The sequence below is a fragment of the Alligator sinensis genome, unplaced genomic scaffold (assembly GCF_000455745.1).
Source record: "Alligator sinensis unplaced genomic scaffold, ASM45574v1 scaffold550_1, whole genome shotgun sequence".
NCBI lineage: Eukaryota > Metazoa > Chordata > Crocodylia > Alligatoridae > Alligator > Alligator sinensis.
In genome coordinates, this window is record NW_005841980.1 from 2,201,345 (window position 1) to 2,217,449 (window position 16,105).

General features: G+C 56.6%; 1 protein-coding gene across 1 annotated transcript in view; it reads left to right on the forward strand.

Annotated features, from left to right (window-relative positions):
- The window catches only part of SPARC (secreted protein acidic and cysteine rich), a 17,043-nt gene extending 2,435 nt beyond the window's left edge, over positions 1 to 14,608 (forward strand). Inside the window, exons 2-10 of the mRNA XM_014518752.2 lie at positions 7,017 to 7,089; positions 8,831 to 8,881; positions 9,337 to 9,421; positions 9,857 to 9,978; positions 10,182 to 10,302; positions 11,506 to 11,639; positions 12,167 to 12,315; positions 13,024 to 13,172; positions 13,889 to 14,608. Coding sequence (XP_014374238.1) covers positions 7,033 to 7,089; positions 8,831 to 8,881; positions 9,337 to 9,421; positions 9,857 to 9,978; positions 10,182 to 10,302; positions 11,506 to 11,639; positions 12,167 to 12,315; positions 13,024 to 13,172; positions 13,889 to 13,917 — 897 coding nt within the window. The 5' untranslated portion in view covers positions 7,017 to 7,032 and the 3' untranslated portion in view covers positions 13,918 to 14,608. The remainder of the gene's footprint in view (positions 1 to 7,016; positions 7,090 to 8,830; positions 8,882 to 9,336; positions 9,422 to 9,856; positions 9,979 to 10,181; positions 10,303 to 11,505; positions 11,640 to 12,166; positions 12,316 to 13,023; positions 13,173 to 13,888) is intronic.
- The last annotated feature ends 1,497 nt before the right edge of the window (positions 14,609 to 16,105 follow it).

A 16,105-nucleotide genomic window follows, 5' to 3' on the forward strand; every position in this document is an offset into this window, starting at 1 on the left:
CTTCTTTTTTGCTCCCTTCGCCCACCCTGCTGCGCTGGTCTACATCACTCAGGAGGCAATAAGCAGTAGCGGCCTTAGGGGAGGGCAGCCTCCCCCCACACACACTTTAGGGGGGCCCAACATTGTGCAACAAATTTATTTTGGGGTGGAGTTTTTGCAAGGAAGTGGCTCTATTTGCATTTATCGGCTATTTATCGAATTCGCCCAAAGACTATTAAAAAGATCCACGATACATAGGTCATCAAAATTAAGCCTCTAAGAGGCTCCAAATGACTCTCTTGCGCAGGGCCCCAACAACCCTAAGGCCACCTCTGCAATAAGGACCACTTTTTTTTTCTTTTAACACCCAGCACGGATATACCCTCGTGGCCGTCGGGTCCATCTCCCCATGGAGTATGTTAATTGAATGACGGCAGCCCAAGCCAGCGGCAGCGACCGTGTTTTGGGCAGTGTCAAGACACTTCTTTTCTGGCAGACAAGAGAGGATTTTGCTGTATTTCGTCTCTGGGTATAAGGTAGTTTAGGCCAAGAAATGGACTTGGTGCTGGAAACTCTCTCCACCGTGCATGTTGAATATAGCTCATGCTATGGGGAATCTCACCGACAAGAATAGTGGGCTCAAGGGGAGCAAGGGCGGAGGAATGCGATCCGATGGAGGGAGCGGGGCGTTGTTCGCTCTATGCGTTTGCAGTGTAACATTATACCTCCCTTTGAACCAAGCTTTGACGTTCCCTAGCCAAAATGCCATGTTTAGCCCAAGGCATATCCTAGCCAAATAGACCCACCTCCCCTGAAGCAACCACATCAGAGAGGTGGGTCCTACGGGGCTCAGCCCCACACGGTGCAGAGAGCCTCCTGAGCAGGGCTGGCCCGCGTGCCTGGAAGGACTGGACGTTCCCCCTCCCTGGAAAACATCTGCTTAACAAACCACCGCTCCATGCTCCACTATTGCATCCGTTATTGCTTAGATTGAGGTCCCCGGCTAAGCCCAGCAAGTACTCGTGCGGCCTGGCTCTGCCGCTGAGAGCCGAGGTGGGATCTATGTCCTAGTAGAAATCCCACCTCTCAAGGATGTGAGTCGCTCCTAAAATAATTCAAATCGGTCCAGCTCCACGTGTGGACACAAGTTACGTGGCTGTAAACGCCATCCATCCAACCCAAATTGCCTGCTGCTTCTCCAGCCGGCTGGTGCACAGAGCTGGCAGAGAAAGCATGAGCAACCTGAGCAAAAATTAGCTGGAAAAATACTGCCCCAAGCTGGGCCTGTCCGGCTCAACGCTCCACGGTGACGGATGAAAACATCTTTGTCTGAAGCCTACATTTAGCCCAGGGGTGTGGGGGTTTTTTTGCTAAATCAAATGAGAGCATCCTCACGCTCCCTTCTGCTTAGGGGAGAGCTGCCTTCCTCCCGCATCTGGGGACGGTTTGGTCCCCGGCTGTATTTGTATACCCGGGTCTGTTGGCACTCGGTCGCTGCAATTTCTTGAAGTCACTGCAGAGCTGCTGATGTGAGGTGAAGAACAAGCCCTCTAGCCAAGGATTTTGAGGGCTACAGCAGAGAAGGGAAACTGAGGCACCATGGGGCGAATCCTTCCAAGATGGCTCAGCGGGGCTGTAGCAGAGACAGAAATAAAGCCCAGGGTCTGCCTTTCGGTCTGTAACCACTACACCACCCTGCCTCCTTGTAGAAAGAGCAGGACGAGCCTCTTGGAAGTCTAGAGCGGGGATCTCCGAGTATCGGCAGGGAAGAGAGGGGCCGCCTGCAATTTCCCTGCTCTGCCTGAAACAGCTGTTCCTTTCTAAGTTGCAGCCATCCTCCAGCTATCAGCAGCATGTTAATTAATGAAGGGCTTTCTTAATGACTAGCAGATTGATCTGAGCAGGGCTACTGCCTGGAGAGCTCCTTGCTGCCCTCACCTACCAGGCCTGCCTTTGTCTTGCGGTGCCAGCCTGCACATACAACCCACCCTCCCCTCTCCACCCCAGGTCCTGCCATCTCGGGTGCAAAGGAGAGCAACAAAGGATCCATTCAGCCTTGGGCAAAAGAAAAGGCCAAGTGCTTTTGAAAGGAGGCAGGCCGATGCATCCGTGCTCATGCAGTGCCAGCTCTCATTGCCGCCCGTGGCCAAACTCCCGTTGTGGCCGATGGGACCGAGTCGGGCTCAGGGAGGTGCATCACGGAGAGGGGCCTATCGCTTTTCCACGTCTTGCACTGGCCTCGGGGGGTGCCACATCTCAGGCGAACGTGGAGACTCCTCCCCTGTCCCTCCCTCCTCCCGAATCTAAACGTGGCAGCCGTGGGTCTTATGTAACCCTGACTCGGGGCTCGTGCCACATGGACCACGCCGGGGCTCCCAAGCCCAAGCCCAGACATTCCTCCTCTTCCTCCATGGCCCCCACAGAGCCGAGCCTCCGGGCGGAGGAGGAGGTGGGGGATGGGAGCTGGGACACTCAGGCTCCGTCTCCTTGGACTCGTTTGGGCAAAATTTATCTGCCCGTCAAATCAAACAAGTGTGTAGCGTCCACGCAGGATTTCAGACTAGTCTTGCAAGACTTCTTTTGATAGACACAGGAAAACAGTCCATCCGTACCGCAGAAGCTTAAAACCAGAGCCATTGCCCCTTTTTTACCAATTAGCATCAATTTACAGCTTCCTCTAATTTCCACCCCTCCCCTGAACCTCTTGTTGCCCCAGAGCCAACACGACAGCTGGTGAATGAATCAGAGGCCTCCGGCTTGATGAAACGCAAAGCACTTTCCTAGTTCCTCTTCTAGGCAGAGGGAGAAAAGCTGTGTCCGGGCCCCGAGAAAGAGCATCGAGATCCTGACCTGTGGCTGGTCCAGCTGTGGGGCTGGCTGAGCTTCAGTGCTGTGCATGTGTGTATTGCAAGGCAGATGGGTTTGGGGGGAAGGAAAGATAACGCTGATGGCGACTTGTGCCCTAATCGGTGCTGCTCAACACCCCTTAGGGCTTCTGTAACCCCCAGGCAGGGATTTCACCCCCCGTTTCACAGCGATGAGGGGCTGGGATCTACAGGAAGCACTGGTCCCCTCTCTCCTGGCCGAAGGCAGCCATCTCGGGAGTGAAACGTGGCAGAGGCAGCCCGGCGGAGAGAGCACGCGGGCGTGTGGGCTGGCCGGGATGACTCAGAGGGCTGCTTTGGGGGACGCCGCTGGTGCCGCTCGAGCATAGGAGGGCAAGGCCTGATACTGCCACGTTTTGATGCAGCACGTGGCGGCTATCCCTGGTTTCACCCTGCGCTAGACATTCGAGGGCAGGAGGCAGGGGTCTCTCGGGAGATTATTTTACTAGCCAACTCCTGGCTTATTCCCAGCTCTTGCTTCCTCACAGGACAAAATGATCCAAAGTGATGCACAGATACCTAGCATGCTAACCTCCGCTTGCATCCCAGGGCTCCCGTATCAGAGCCACGGTGCAAACCGGTTTGAAGAGGCAGCCTGTCCTGCAAAGAGTTTCTGGTTCCAGATTGCAGGGCTGTAAGAGAGGCCCAGAGAGACAAAGGGACTAGCTCAAGGTCCCACTGCAGGTCAGCGGAGTCACGCATTGATCCCAGCCCTCGGTGCAGAGATAGGCAGGGAGGGACGTGCCTGCAGGGTCCAGCGCCTGGGGCAGGTTAATGCAAGGTTAGTGCATGGAGAAGGGATGGTGCAAGCCAGAGAGGAGGAAGAAGGCAGTGGCTGCCCCTGGGGGGGGTAAGTGGAGGCTGCCAAGCAGGGACAGAGTGCCCTGGCAGGAGCCGGTGCAAGGCTGCTGGAAGACTGTAGCCCATGGCACCTTGATGTGACCGTAACAGGTACCTGGGATGATGGACTATAGCTGTAGGGAAGATTCAGGGGTAGTTTTATGCAGTGGCTGGTTTGGGCTGGTCCAGCGCTTAGCCACAGCACCTGAGCTAGTTTAGAGCCAGGAGGGATGTTGCTCCCTGCCCTAAGGGAGCAGCAACCAGGTGCTCACTGGAGGCCACTGGAAACCACAGTCTGGGGCTCCTGGATATGGTCTTAGGGTACATATCACAGACTCAGTCCATGGCATGAATTGGCAGTATGTGCCAGTGAGCGCTGGTGGAAACTTGCCCGGACAGTAGCCTCAGCAAGGCTGACACCCAGTGCAGACAGGACAGGCCGTGGACGTGGCAGGATGACGAGAGGGCATGGGAAGACTATGGCACCTTCCCCGTTGCAGATCCAGAGGCAGGGAAGTTACCCCAGGGGCTCATAACCCTACCACATTGGGAAGGTAGAGCCATTGCATTGCCACTGTGGGACTCTCTGAGCCAGACCCTGCACCGTTAGGACACGCTGTCCTTTGCAAGCAGTGGCAGCAGTGAAAGCAGCCCCTTGGAGGATGAGAGCTGATGGGATTTTATTTTACTTCTGTTTCGTTAAAAAACAAACCCAAAAAAAGCCCCAGTTTTCCTGTCTCCAGCGTGAGACGTTCTAGGCGAGGTTTGTTTGCTGGCAGAGTTTATCTGCATCTCCTCTTCCACCAGGCACGACACCGAGCATCCAACTCCATGACCCCAGCCTTGTCCGTGGTATAAGGATGGGGGTCTGGTCTTCATTGCATGCATTGGAAGCTGTGTGGGGCTCTCCCCCCTTTCCTCTGTGGACTTTCCACACCTGGGACCTCGATGGGGGGAAAAGCATCTTCCAAGGCAAACACAGCCTGCAAGGAGGCACAAGCAAAGCCCTCACAAGCCGCCAGGCCAGGGCAGGGAGGACTGGGCAGTACTTTTCCACCCACCGTGCCCTTCAAAAGGGAAGAACCCGTGACCTCAGCCTTGGGTCTTGGCAGCACCGGGGCGGCTTTCAGCAGTCTCCAGAGCAAATAAAGGCGAGAGGAAGGGACTTGGTGTACTGAACAGGAGGGGGAGGGGGCGGCGGGCAGGCCTGCCTATGCACGAAGCAGAGGAAATCCATCCCCCGCCTGCCCCCACCGCTTCTCAGCCGCCGGTTCGAAATGTCAGCTCCTGCCCCGTGTTGCAGAGAGCAAGTGCTTTGCCTTTGAGCTCTTGTCTTCCTCGAGGCATCCCTTCCCGCCGGTCTCACACCCCTCTGCACCCCCTGTTGCACGTAACATAGGTAGTGTCACTGGGTCCGCCCAACAGTTCTCAACATCCAGAGAGCAAAAACACGCTGGGTTTTAAAGAACAAAGCAACAGGCCGATGCAGGGAGCTGGGAGATACGTGTTAGGCACTGGCGGTGGCTGGGGATATTTTACCCTTGTGCCGATGGCCGTGGCCTGTACTAATACAGCAGCAGGAGTAGCTGGCTGTGCTTCTCCGGGCCAAAGTGCAGGTCCTCTGAGCGCCCCGTTTGCTTTGTATTCTGCATGGTGGAGTTCCTGGCTCCGCTTTAGGAAGGAAGGGAGATAGCTGGAAGGAAGGAAGTGAGCAATAGATGTTATCGGAGCTCGGCCAGGCTGCTTTGTCTTTGGCTAGTTGCATTTCGGTGAGGCAAGGCTATGCCGGAGCTGCGAAAAGACGAAGAGACAAGATGCCCCTTTGTAAAAGAGTGGGTCCTTTCACTTACAGTCAGGTGAGATCCCTCCAACCTGCCTCACGGCCTCCTCCAGCCTTGCTAGGATTTCCCTGGGGTCTCTCTCTAGCTCCAGTCAGCACCAAGCTGGCTCGATGCATAATGCAGGGTTGCACAGATCAGGGAAAGTGCTGTCCATCAGGACATCTTTGGGTAGATGTAATATCTTTTATTAGACCAACTTGCACCCCGCCTGCTGGGCTGGACACCCCTCCATGCAGACCCGGCCTCGGACCCCTGCCAGCGAGCTCCCCGGGGTCCGCGCACGCCCCTCACTGCCCGAGAGCCCGGCTGACACGTGTGCCGGCAGAGACAGGTGGACGGAGGAGCCGGGAGGGAAGCGACAGCAGGCGGAAGTGTTGGAAAGGCGACAAAACCGCTTCAGAGGCGAGACAAACACTGGCTCTCTGCTTTCCTGGGAGGGAGGAAGTGAGGAGCTGCCTCTCGCATCTCCCCTCGGCCCGGCACTGGGGCTGCATATTAAGTGTGCAGCTGAGAGTCCTTCTCACACTCCCCCATCCCCGCACAGAAGGGTTTAATCCCTCCACTCCGGAAATGGCAGAGGAGGAACAAGAAGGGTTTGTTTTATAGGCCTCCCGTCTCGCTCGGGGTTGATTTAAGACCGGCTTCCTAAGCAGCTGCTGGGGGACAGCCGCCCCTGGGAGCTGAATGGGCTCGGGAAGCCACACTCCTTTCTCCGCCCGGGAGAAAGAGCTGCAGACTGTGCTCTGGTTTCTCCTGCCATTGTCCAGGGAGACGTCTCCCAGCTCAGCCGCGATGAAGGCCAGCTATAGCCCTGAGGCTGCCTCTTCCCCCTGCAGCGATGCTCGGGGCTGCAGCACCTCCCAGAGACCGGCTGCATCAGCATGTCTCAAAGCTTGCTTCCAAAGAGCTCCCTCACGCCCTCCCCTACTTTCTCTTTCTCTTTTTCCTTCCTCCACGTTCACTTCTCCCCAGGATGGGACGAAGGATGGAGGTGTGGAAAGTGTTTATCTCCTGAACCTCAATGAATGTCCCTTGGTGCAAAACGGTGCCCCCTCCCCCGGCAACAGAAACGCTTTTCCTGTTTTAATTGTAGGTTTCCGGTGTTTCAGACCCACAATGTTCAGACTCTTTTCTTCCAGAAAGCCATTTTTTCTGTTGCACTTTCTTGCCAAGGCTCCCCCACTCCTAAACGGGCAGAAATGACAAAGAAAGATTGCCGTTCCCTGGGAGTAAACCTGGTAAGGGCATCACTGCAAAGCACTTTAAGGCTCGTCGATCGAGGCTACGTACAGGAGTGCTGCCGTTATCCCGGTTCATGGCCTCTTTGGCCTTTTCCACCTTGCGTCCTAACTTATCTTGACTCAGCCATAGGACTTACCTACCCGGACGCCCTCACAAAGCCACTTGTGCTGGCCAAAAAGCCGCAGGTTGCAGGATGAACATCTAATTCTTGCTCTTTTCCTTTCTCCAGGCTCCACTGATAGAAGATGCAGGCGTGGGTCTTCTTCCTTCTCTGCCTGGCAGGCAAGGCACTGGCAGCCCCTGTAAGTATTGCAGCTCACCCTATCCCTATCACAGTCACCTCCTCCCGCGGGTACCGCCACCGTGGCAGGTTGTCCCTATGCCCCTCTGCAGCACCCACCACACCACATCCTTGTACTGGGTGTTTTTGAACAGCTTCTCGTGTCTTGGCCCCTTGAATTATCCTCAGCTGTAAGTGCCCCAGCACTGCCCCACGGGGACAGTGAGCTCGCGACCCATTTCACACCAAACCAGGGTCATCCATGGCCTTCATAATCATCTGCCTTCCAGCTGTGCTGGGGTCACAGCTGGGTCTGTACCCCGCTGGCTGCCCTGAAACGCTCCTCCGCCTCTCAGCCAATGCAGGGCAGGGGAGGAAGCCGCAGAGCTATTTTGCAGCAATAGCTTCTAAGAGTGACCGCCAAGGCTGGGAGGTCGGTCCTGATTCCCTGGGAGGTCAGTACCGAGGACAAAATGCTGGATGTGGCTAGCCTGGCCCTGCTGTGAGGACGCCGGCATGCCTCCCAACGCTGGAAGGGGTGTTGGGGGTCCTATCCTTGCCCAAATGTAGGATGAGCCATGCCAAAATCAGAGGCAAAGGGGTTTACACAGGCCAACACCGGAGCTGCTTGTAAGTGCGGGCAGGTGCATCCCAGTCGTTCAGTTGTCAGGTACGCGGTACCCGATCCTCCGCAGATGCCTGCTGGGACCTCAAAGGTCGGGGGAAGCCCAACTAAACCACTGAAGAAGTCACCCCAGTGCAAGAAACCAGCACCAGCTCTTAGACCCTCCCAGTGCCCCTTGGATAGGTAGAGGTCTAAAAGGGGCTTAGCTAAGGCGGCAAAATCTCTAGCAATGCCCTTTAGGCAGGGAGGTGGGGATGCCTCTTGTCCTGTCTGTAGCAGAAGCCCCTCCAGCATTAGCAGGGTTGGCCTCCATGTGCAGGCGCCTCGTAGACCTGGCACCGGGCCACCGAGGGGGTGGGGAAGCCCACAGCCAGGCAGTGCCAGCCGGGAACAGGTGCTGGAGGGTTTGTGAGCGGAAGAGACTCACATGGGAGCTCCAGCTGCTCCCTCACCCTCCTTGCCAGCTCCCACCGGGGCATGGATATCTATTCTGAGCAAGAGACTGCATTTCAACATGATAGAGCCGCTCCTGCCTGGGGATGAGGGCTGGGGGAGGCCTGTGCTGAGCTTTATTGACACCAAGGCCTGTATCTGCATAGCTCTTCTTCAAATCCCAGTGCATTTGCTGGGCATCACATGGGCCTTCCTCCCTCTGGCTCAGGAATTCGTGCGGCTCAGGGAGATAAGGCTGCAGGCCACCCCCACAGCAAGAAGTATTTGGAGCCTAGTGGTAGCTGACTCCATAGGACGACCCGGGGAGTGTGGTAGGGGGTCAGCTGTATTTTTCCAGGTGTAAGAGCGAGCTCTGTAACTTCACTAGGAAGGAATTTGATTGAAGGTCAAGAAACAGGCGAGCTCGAGTGAAGTCTTCGGGAGAGAGCACGGGGTGCGTGTCTCCTTATCACACGCTGAGGCAGCTCTGAGGACAAAATGCTGCCCTTCCCACCCACAGGCAGGGGCTTAGAAATGTGTCACCACCTCACAGCTCCCTAAACCAGCCAGGTCTCCTGCCCCAGGGGCCTGGCTGCATTTTGGGAGAGCCACACTCCCACCGTGAATGGCAGAGGGGCTGTTACAAGCCATGGGGGGGCCCATGAGTGAACCAAGAGGTAACAGCCTTTGGCTTCCTTCTTTGCAGCAGGATGCTCTGCCTGACGAGATCGAGGTAGTGGAGGATCCTACAACAGAGGTATGACGTCCTGCCACATTGCTTCTCTCTCTGCTCTGCACCTGCACCCCGCTCTCTGTGCATGGACACACACGCGTGGCACCTGGACGGTCGTTTCCTCTCCCTGCCGCTGTTGTGGCCAACTGGGCTGAAAGTCAGAGCAGGCCCCCACTCAACTGGGGAGAGGAGATCAGGCCCTTCCCAATGGTCGTCTTCTTGGGAAGGGCTCTGGGGGTGGGTATATACACCCCAGACCTGGCAGAGGACGTGGAGATCCCGAAGAGGGAAGGGTTTTGGCTTTGCCTGTGCTGGATGCTAGCTCAGCCGCCCTCCCACCCTGGTCAACAGCAATGGCATCGACCAAATGTCGCATCATCAGCTTGTCCTGGGGCTCCCTGCCCCACTGGGTGGTTCTGCATGCATCGCCTTAGCTGGTCACTCCCCAGCAGCGACTGAGCTGCTTTTCCTTCTGGCAGGAGCCCGTGGGAGTCAACCCCGTGCAGGTGGAGGTTGGAGAGTTCGAGGAACCCACCGTGGATGTGGAGGAGATCGTCGCGGAAAGTGAGTGGCCTCCCGCCTCCACGCTCCCTCCTGGGGGCATGTAGGCAAGGCAGGCGAAGACTGAGTCTTTGGAGACGGGACGATGCCCTGGGAAGGGCTGCGGCACACAGCAGGGGTGGAGGGTGAGGGGTTATTGTGGGACTTGGTTGTTTTCGGCACGTTGCCCTACATTCCCACAGAGCCGGAGGTGCAAAGCATTAACCAGAGGAGCAACTGGCTAATGAAAAGAGAGAGGTCTCCAGCTGTGTTTGGGATGCTAGTAACCTCCTGGTCTCCTCCATCTGGCTGCAGGGGGACACTGGGGGGCAATGCTTGGCCTCGTTCTCCATCCCCTTCCCATCAACTTTCTCCTGAAACTGCCTGTGGCCAAAGTAGTGACAGGCCACTGATGATGCTGTGCCATGAGCTCTAACCCTGCTCCCCGCCTTGTCCCAGACCCCTGCCAGAACCACCACTGCAAGCATGGCAAAGTCTGCGAGGTGGACGATAACAACTCCCCCATGTGCGTGTGCCAGGACCCCTCCAGCTGCCCCAGCAGCACCGGCGTGTTCGAGAAGGTGAGCGGGGAATGGGAACGTGGTCACGGAGGCTGGGGGAGCAAACAGGGAGTAGAGGAGCGGGGTTGTGGTCCTGGCAGCTTGGGGCATGCTAATAGAGGGCAGGATCTAGCCTGGGGTGACAGGTTGGAGTCCAGCACAGGTCCCTCGTGCCTGTAGGAGGTGAGCTGCCTGCCTCGCCCTGACCCTGCCCTTCCCACCAGGTCTGCGGCACTGACAACAAGACCTACGACACCTCTTGCCACTTCTTTGCCACCAAGTGCACCCTGGAGGGCACCAAGAAGGGGCACAAGCTCCACCTGGACTACATCGGCCCTTGCAAATGTGAGTCTGCTCCTTGTCCGGTGGGCAGGGGGTCGATGGGGCGCAACGTCCCTCGCTTTGCACCCAGCCAGCTCTGCTTTCTGCTTCGCAGCCCTGCAACGTGTTGAGGGGGGCTGAAGGATGGGCTCCTGGTATCTCACCGTGCCAGGCATGCTCCAGGCCCAGAGCAACCCCGCAGCTCTCGGTCCCCATTAGTCCCCAGGCACCGCAAGCTCCCATGCACCGCTTTGCGGGGCATGCAGCTGGCACGGCCTGTGCTCTGCCAGAGCAGGGGGGTCTGTAATACCTTTGCAAGCCCCACAGCTAGGAATGCTGCTGGCTCGGCACTTCTGAAAGGAACGGCTTGTTTCCTCCTCGCCTGCCCGCTTTAAAATGCCAAGCCGGGACCTGTCTAGACCTGCCTGTCTCCCCGGCTCCCTGCCTCGCCTAATGGCCTGATTGTGCTCACATGAGCTAGTGCTAAGCAGTAAGCAGCACCTGGCGCTGTGCAAGATGCCGGCTATTGTGCATGTGGACTCCAGACCCCCTAGCCTCTGGATTGCTCCCATTTCTTCTTGGCCTCATGTGACTGGGATCAGATGGAGGGGTGGGAAGGCTTATAGCCAGCCCCTCATCAAACATACAGACCCACCAGGAAGGGGCACCCCCTGGGACCCCAGGAGTAGCACCGACCCCTGCCTGGGGGAGGATTTTGGGATAGGATGTCCAGGCCAGGTCAGCTCTTCTGATACAGGACCCATGTGCTAACCTCATCGACATCATAACGATGCTGCAACCCCCCGAAAACCACCGGCACAGGGAGATTGAGTCTTTTCAGGACAGATCCCTGCATTGGAGGACCAGGTCTCTATGTTGCAGGAAAGGGAATCCTCGTGCTTTAAGGCTTTCAGCTGCTCCCAGTGCCAGGGGGGTGGCAGATCCGACCCCGGGGAACCAGAAACTTGGGCCTAAACACAAAGCATGTTCCTTCCCCCATTGCCTGCTCCCCTCCAAAGGCTGTGCCTCCCCTGGAGAGAGATTGCTTGAGCTTTGGTTGTGTCCAGAGTGGGATTCCCACCCTGAGACCCACCTTTCTCCAGCCACTGCTGCCCTTGGCTATGGCCAAGGGTTCCCGTCCCTATGCTAGTAGCAAGGGGTGGGGTCTTCCCTGAGATACCCCACTGGACCCTGTGCTGATGGCTGTGCCGGGTGGCTGGATTTCAGACATCCCCGCGTGCCTGGACACTGAGCTGACCGAGTTCCCCCTGCGCATGCGGGACTGGCTGAAGAACGTGCTGATCACCCTGTACGAACGCGACGAGGACAACAACCTGCTGACCGAGAAGCAGAAGCTCAAGGTGAGAGGAGGCCATGACCCGGTCCCCCGTGCCCACACAGAGCCCAGCCCGGCACACCGGGATGCCCCCAGCATACAAACGCATGCACCAGGAATGCACCCATTACACATAGGGAACCCATTTCCACGTGCCTCAGTATGTACTGGGAACCTGCCACTGCCCAAAGGTGTGCAAAGCCTGCCCACGTGTGCATGCTGAGCCCAGCTCTGTGCACACACAAATGCAGATGTGCCTGGCAAAGTCCATACTAGTGCACCTCCAAGCTTTGGTGCACCCCATTGCATGCTGCTTCTGGCCCAAACTCACACCCCAGTGAGATCCTGGACCCACCTGTGGTACAGCAGCAGGTAGAACCACAGCAGGACATGACGGCTCACAGAAAGAAACTTGCTCCTTAATCATCCCTCCAGAGCAGCCCCCCACCCAGCTGTGCTCTGAACCTCGCCCACAACACCCCACCCAGGCGTCCCATCCCCTGGCCCCCCAACAACCCCAGGGCTGCTGACTGAGATCTCCCCGGTAAACAGGTGAAGAAGATCCATGAGAACGAGAAGCGCCTGGAAGCCGGCGACCACACCATGGAGCTACTGGCCCGTGACTTCGAGAAGAACTACAACATGTACATCTTCCCCGTGCACTGGCAATTTGGCCAGCTGGACCAGCATCCCATCGACGGGTAAGGGACTCCACTGCCAGGGGCTGGAGGCCCCTTGTTCGTTCCCCTCTGCGTGGCTGGGCGCTCGCCCGGACCAACCTCAAACAAAGGGAACTCCTTGCTTATTTGCAACCCAGGAGCAGTGGTGAGCTTCACACCACGGGAAGCCCATGGCTGGGATGGCAGGGTATGGTGCCACTCAGGGTATCTGCAACGGGGCATGTGGGCCAGGTGGGAGCATGGTGGGTATGGTGCCAAGGTATGGTGCCACTCAGGACATCTGCAAAGGGGCATGCGGGCCAGGTGGGAGCATGGTGGGTATACTGAGTGGGTATGGTACTATTCAGGGCATCTGCAAAGGGGCACGTGGGCTTCAGGGGGATTCAGAGCAGAAGCACGGATGGCACCTTGGCTGAGCAGCCAGGGGGTGAATGAAGGGGATGAGCTTCGTAGATGTGGATCCGCAAGATGCTCTGCTGGATGGGGAGATGGCAACCTCCCCATGAGGACTTCTCAGGCCACCTCAGGCCATCCTTATAGTTGGACCCAAAGGACTGAAGTTCTGCAATGCAGCGGTGGAAGGGCTTGGCCCCTTCCCTGTCTGCTGCACCCGCCAGCAGGACTGTAACACGTGCCAGGGGAGGAGAGGGAGGAAGCTGAGGTCTGTACCGGACTCTTCCCCCCAACATGCTGCTTTGCAAGCTCTGACAGCGGTGTCTCTCCTTGCAGGTACCTGTCCCACACCGAGCTGGCCCCGCTCCGAGCCCCTCTGATCCCCATGGAGCACTGCACCACCCGCTTCTTCGAGGCGTGCGACGTGGACAACGACAAGTACATCGCCCTGGAGGAGTGGGCCGGCTGCTTCGGCATCAAGGAGCGTAAGTACCTGGAGCAACAGCTGGGGATGCTCGAGGAGCAGCATCACAGTGCTCCCCTCTGCCCCGGTCATCAATGCACCCGACAAGCTCTCAGGGGCCTGCAGAACAAGGGACAGGCAGGACGTTGGGTCCCCTGCTCTCAGCGCTGGCCCAGCTCTGGAAGTTGGTAGTAAAATGCTGCTAAATCAGAGCTGTCCTGGACCCCCCAGGGTTGAGGTGGACTAAGGCTGGTGGCAGCGACCTGGTCGCTGTTGCTCCTGTCCGTGGTGGGTGCCATTCAAGGAGGTGCTACAGAAGCACACAGACAGCGGGAACGTGGCTCTCCTGGTGGGCTTGTCCTGCTGGTACCCCACCTGGGCAACCCGCATGTCTAAAACCTGCAAGAAGATGCAATAAGAACGGGTGGGGCACCAAGCTCCCGGCCCCGGGGAAAGCTAAGGTGGTGTCTGTCCATCCCTTCCTTCATCCCCAGCACTGTCTGCAGACGCTCCCCTCGTAGCAAGGCCTGCAGAGAAGGTCCTTGGAAAGCAGTCTAACATCTCCTAGCTGGCAGAGGGGCTTGCAGAGCCTGTGTCTGGCCCTCTCCATGCAGCAGCCCATGCATTTGCATGTGACGGAGCCACTGCGGGGTGACACGGCCTTAGCTGCGTTCCAGTTAGCACACACTAAATATCTCCGGTCCAGCTCCTCATTTCTTCTCTCTCCTTCTTTTGCAGAGGACATTGACAAGGACCTCATCATCTAAGCCACCGGCCTTCTTCGCTGTCGCCTACATTTTTTTTTTTTTAAACCTCCCGTTTCCTCTTATTTTGAAACCTTTGTTTGGTTTGGTTTCTCCCCTGGGGACAAGGTGCTAATATAGGTCTAAATCGTACATATTAACGGTGCTAAAAGACACAACAAACTCAGTGTTAGTTGCCTAATCTAAGCCACTAGGATGCTCTACTCACTCCCCCGTTTCTGCACGTTCTCGCTGATCCTCTGAGTCAACGGCATTGCTGCAATGACCCGTCCTGGAGGGTCGCCCCCTCTTCCTCTCCTCTCTTGGGTCTATTTTTTAAGCTTCTTACTAACACCACATTCTTCAGATGTTTAAATGTAGAGCAAAGACAGCCCAGGTGATTCACTCCTTGATTTCCAGAAGGCGAGTGAGGGAAGGTCTATCCAGAGGGTGTTGGAAAGTTGGGCTTTTCGAAGCTTAGCAGAGGTATTTTTAGTGATGTTTCAGAGCTCCTGGCACGGAGAAAGAAGAGGGGATTCAGAAAGTCCAGAACAGCAAATCTGAACTTCCCAGGGCTTGAATTTATCAGGAATTGGGCACAAAAACATTCAAAACGCACAAAATTTAAAACTCTCTCTCTCTACACCAGCATGTAAAGACACCCCTCTAAAAATAAAGGTTTGAAAATGCTCCCTGCTTGCTCATGGCTCAATGACTGTCTTGTCCCGGTGTTTTCTGTGCTTCCAAGTTCGACTGGGCGCTGACGTGCTTGGTGGCGGTCTTTGCACTCGCGCTCGCTCTCGCCGGTTTGCTGCAGCCGAGACGATGCGCCCCGTGGCCTCAGCTCCACGTGCCCCCAGACTGCTTCGCACCAACGTCTGGTTCGCTCTTAAATTCGAGCCCTGTGCTTTCGGGGAAGCTCTGCGAAGTTTGGAAGCGACGCTTCTGCATTGGAAATAGCCAAGCGAATGTTTTCTGGGGGGGGGTTTCCCCCACTTTTTTCCATTGTGTTTCCTGGCCTTTTAAATTTGTTGTGTTTTATTCGGGGTTCCTTATCGGAAGGGGGTCCCCACAAAATCCAAAGGGAGGGTGAGATCTCGCAGGCTGAGAGCGCTTTTTACCTCCGAATGTTTCCCGTGCCTTTGGTGATGACTTTCTTGCCACAGTGTGAGCAAGCTGATGAGTCTCTCGTAATAAAAGATGATGATTTGAAACACTGAGGCTCATCGAGCTTCCCGTGTGCTTCCCGTCTCCCAGTCTGTTTCCGGTCAGCCTCCGCTCGGGGCGCGGGGTCACATCTAGACCGTCTAGAAGTGAAAGCCACGTCAGCGGGCAGCCCATTTCCTCCAGCATTTGCAATCCCAAAACCAGCCTTTAATTTTCCCCTGGCACTGAACCGACGTGCGGTTCCCAGAACAAAGTCTTCGAGTTTCAAAGAGCCAAGCCTGCCTTGCTGAGCCTGGCCTGGGAGCTCAAAACCATGAGTCGGCAGGACTAATATGCTGACTCACAACAGCATGAGTCAGGTAACCAGCTTTGCTGAATCAGCACCTCCCAGGATCCATCCGCATGCGACCTGTGAACCCACCGAGGCTCGGACGTGACCCCCCCAGGCCATGCCGCTCTCTGCTATTTAAAGGTTCATTTGCCAGAATTTGGGATGAGGACTTGGAGCTGACTTTGAATCATGGGATCATGGAAAATGAGGGTGGGAGGGGCCTTGGGAGGTCACATCCAGTCCAACGCACTGCTCCAAGCAGGACCAGCCCCAGCTACATCATCCCAGCCAAAGCTTTGTGGAGCTGGGTCTTGAAAACCCCCAAGGATGGAGCTTCTCCAGCTCCCTAGGTAACCTGTGCCAGTGTTTCCCTACCCTCCTAATGAGAAAATGCTTCCTAATATCCAACCTCAACTTCCCTTGCTGCAGCTTGAGCCCATTGCTCCTTGTCCTGTCATCTGCCCCCCCTGAGACCAGCCCAGCTCCATCCTCTTTGCAGCCCCCCTGCAGGGAGGTGAAGACTCAGTCTCTTCTCTAGACTAAATCAGTCCAGTTGCCCCAGTCTCTCCTCACCAGTCCTGTCCCCCAGCCCCCAAACCATTTTCATTGTCCTCCACTGGACTCGCTCCAGTTTGTCCGCATCCTTTGTGTAGTAGGGGTGTCAAAACTGGACACAGGACTCTAGATGTGGCCTCACCAGTGCTGAATAAAGGG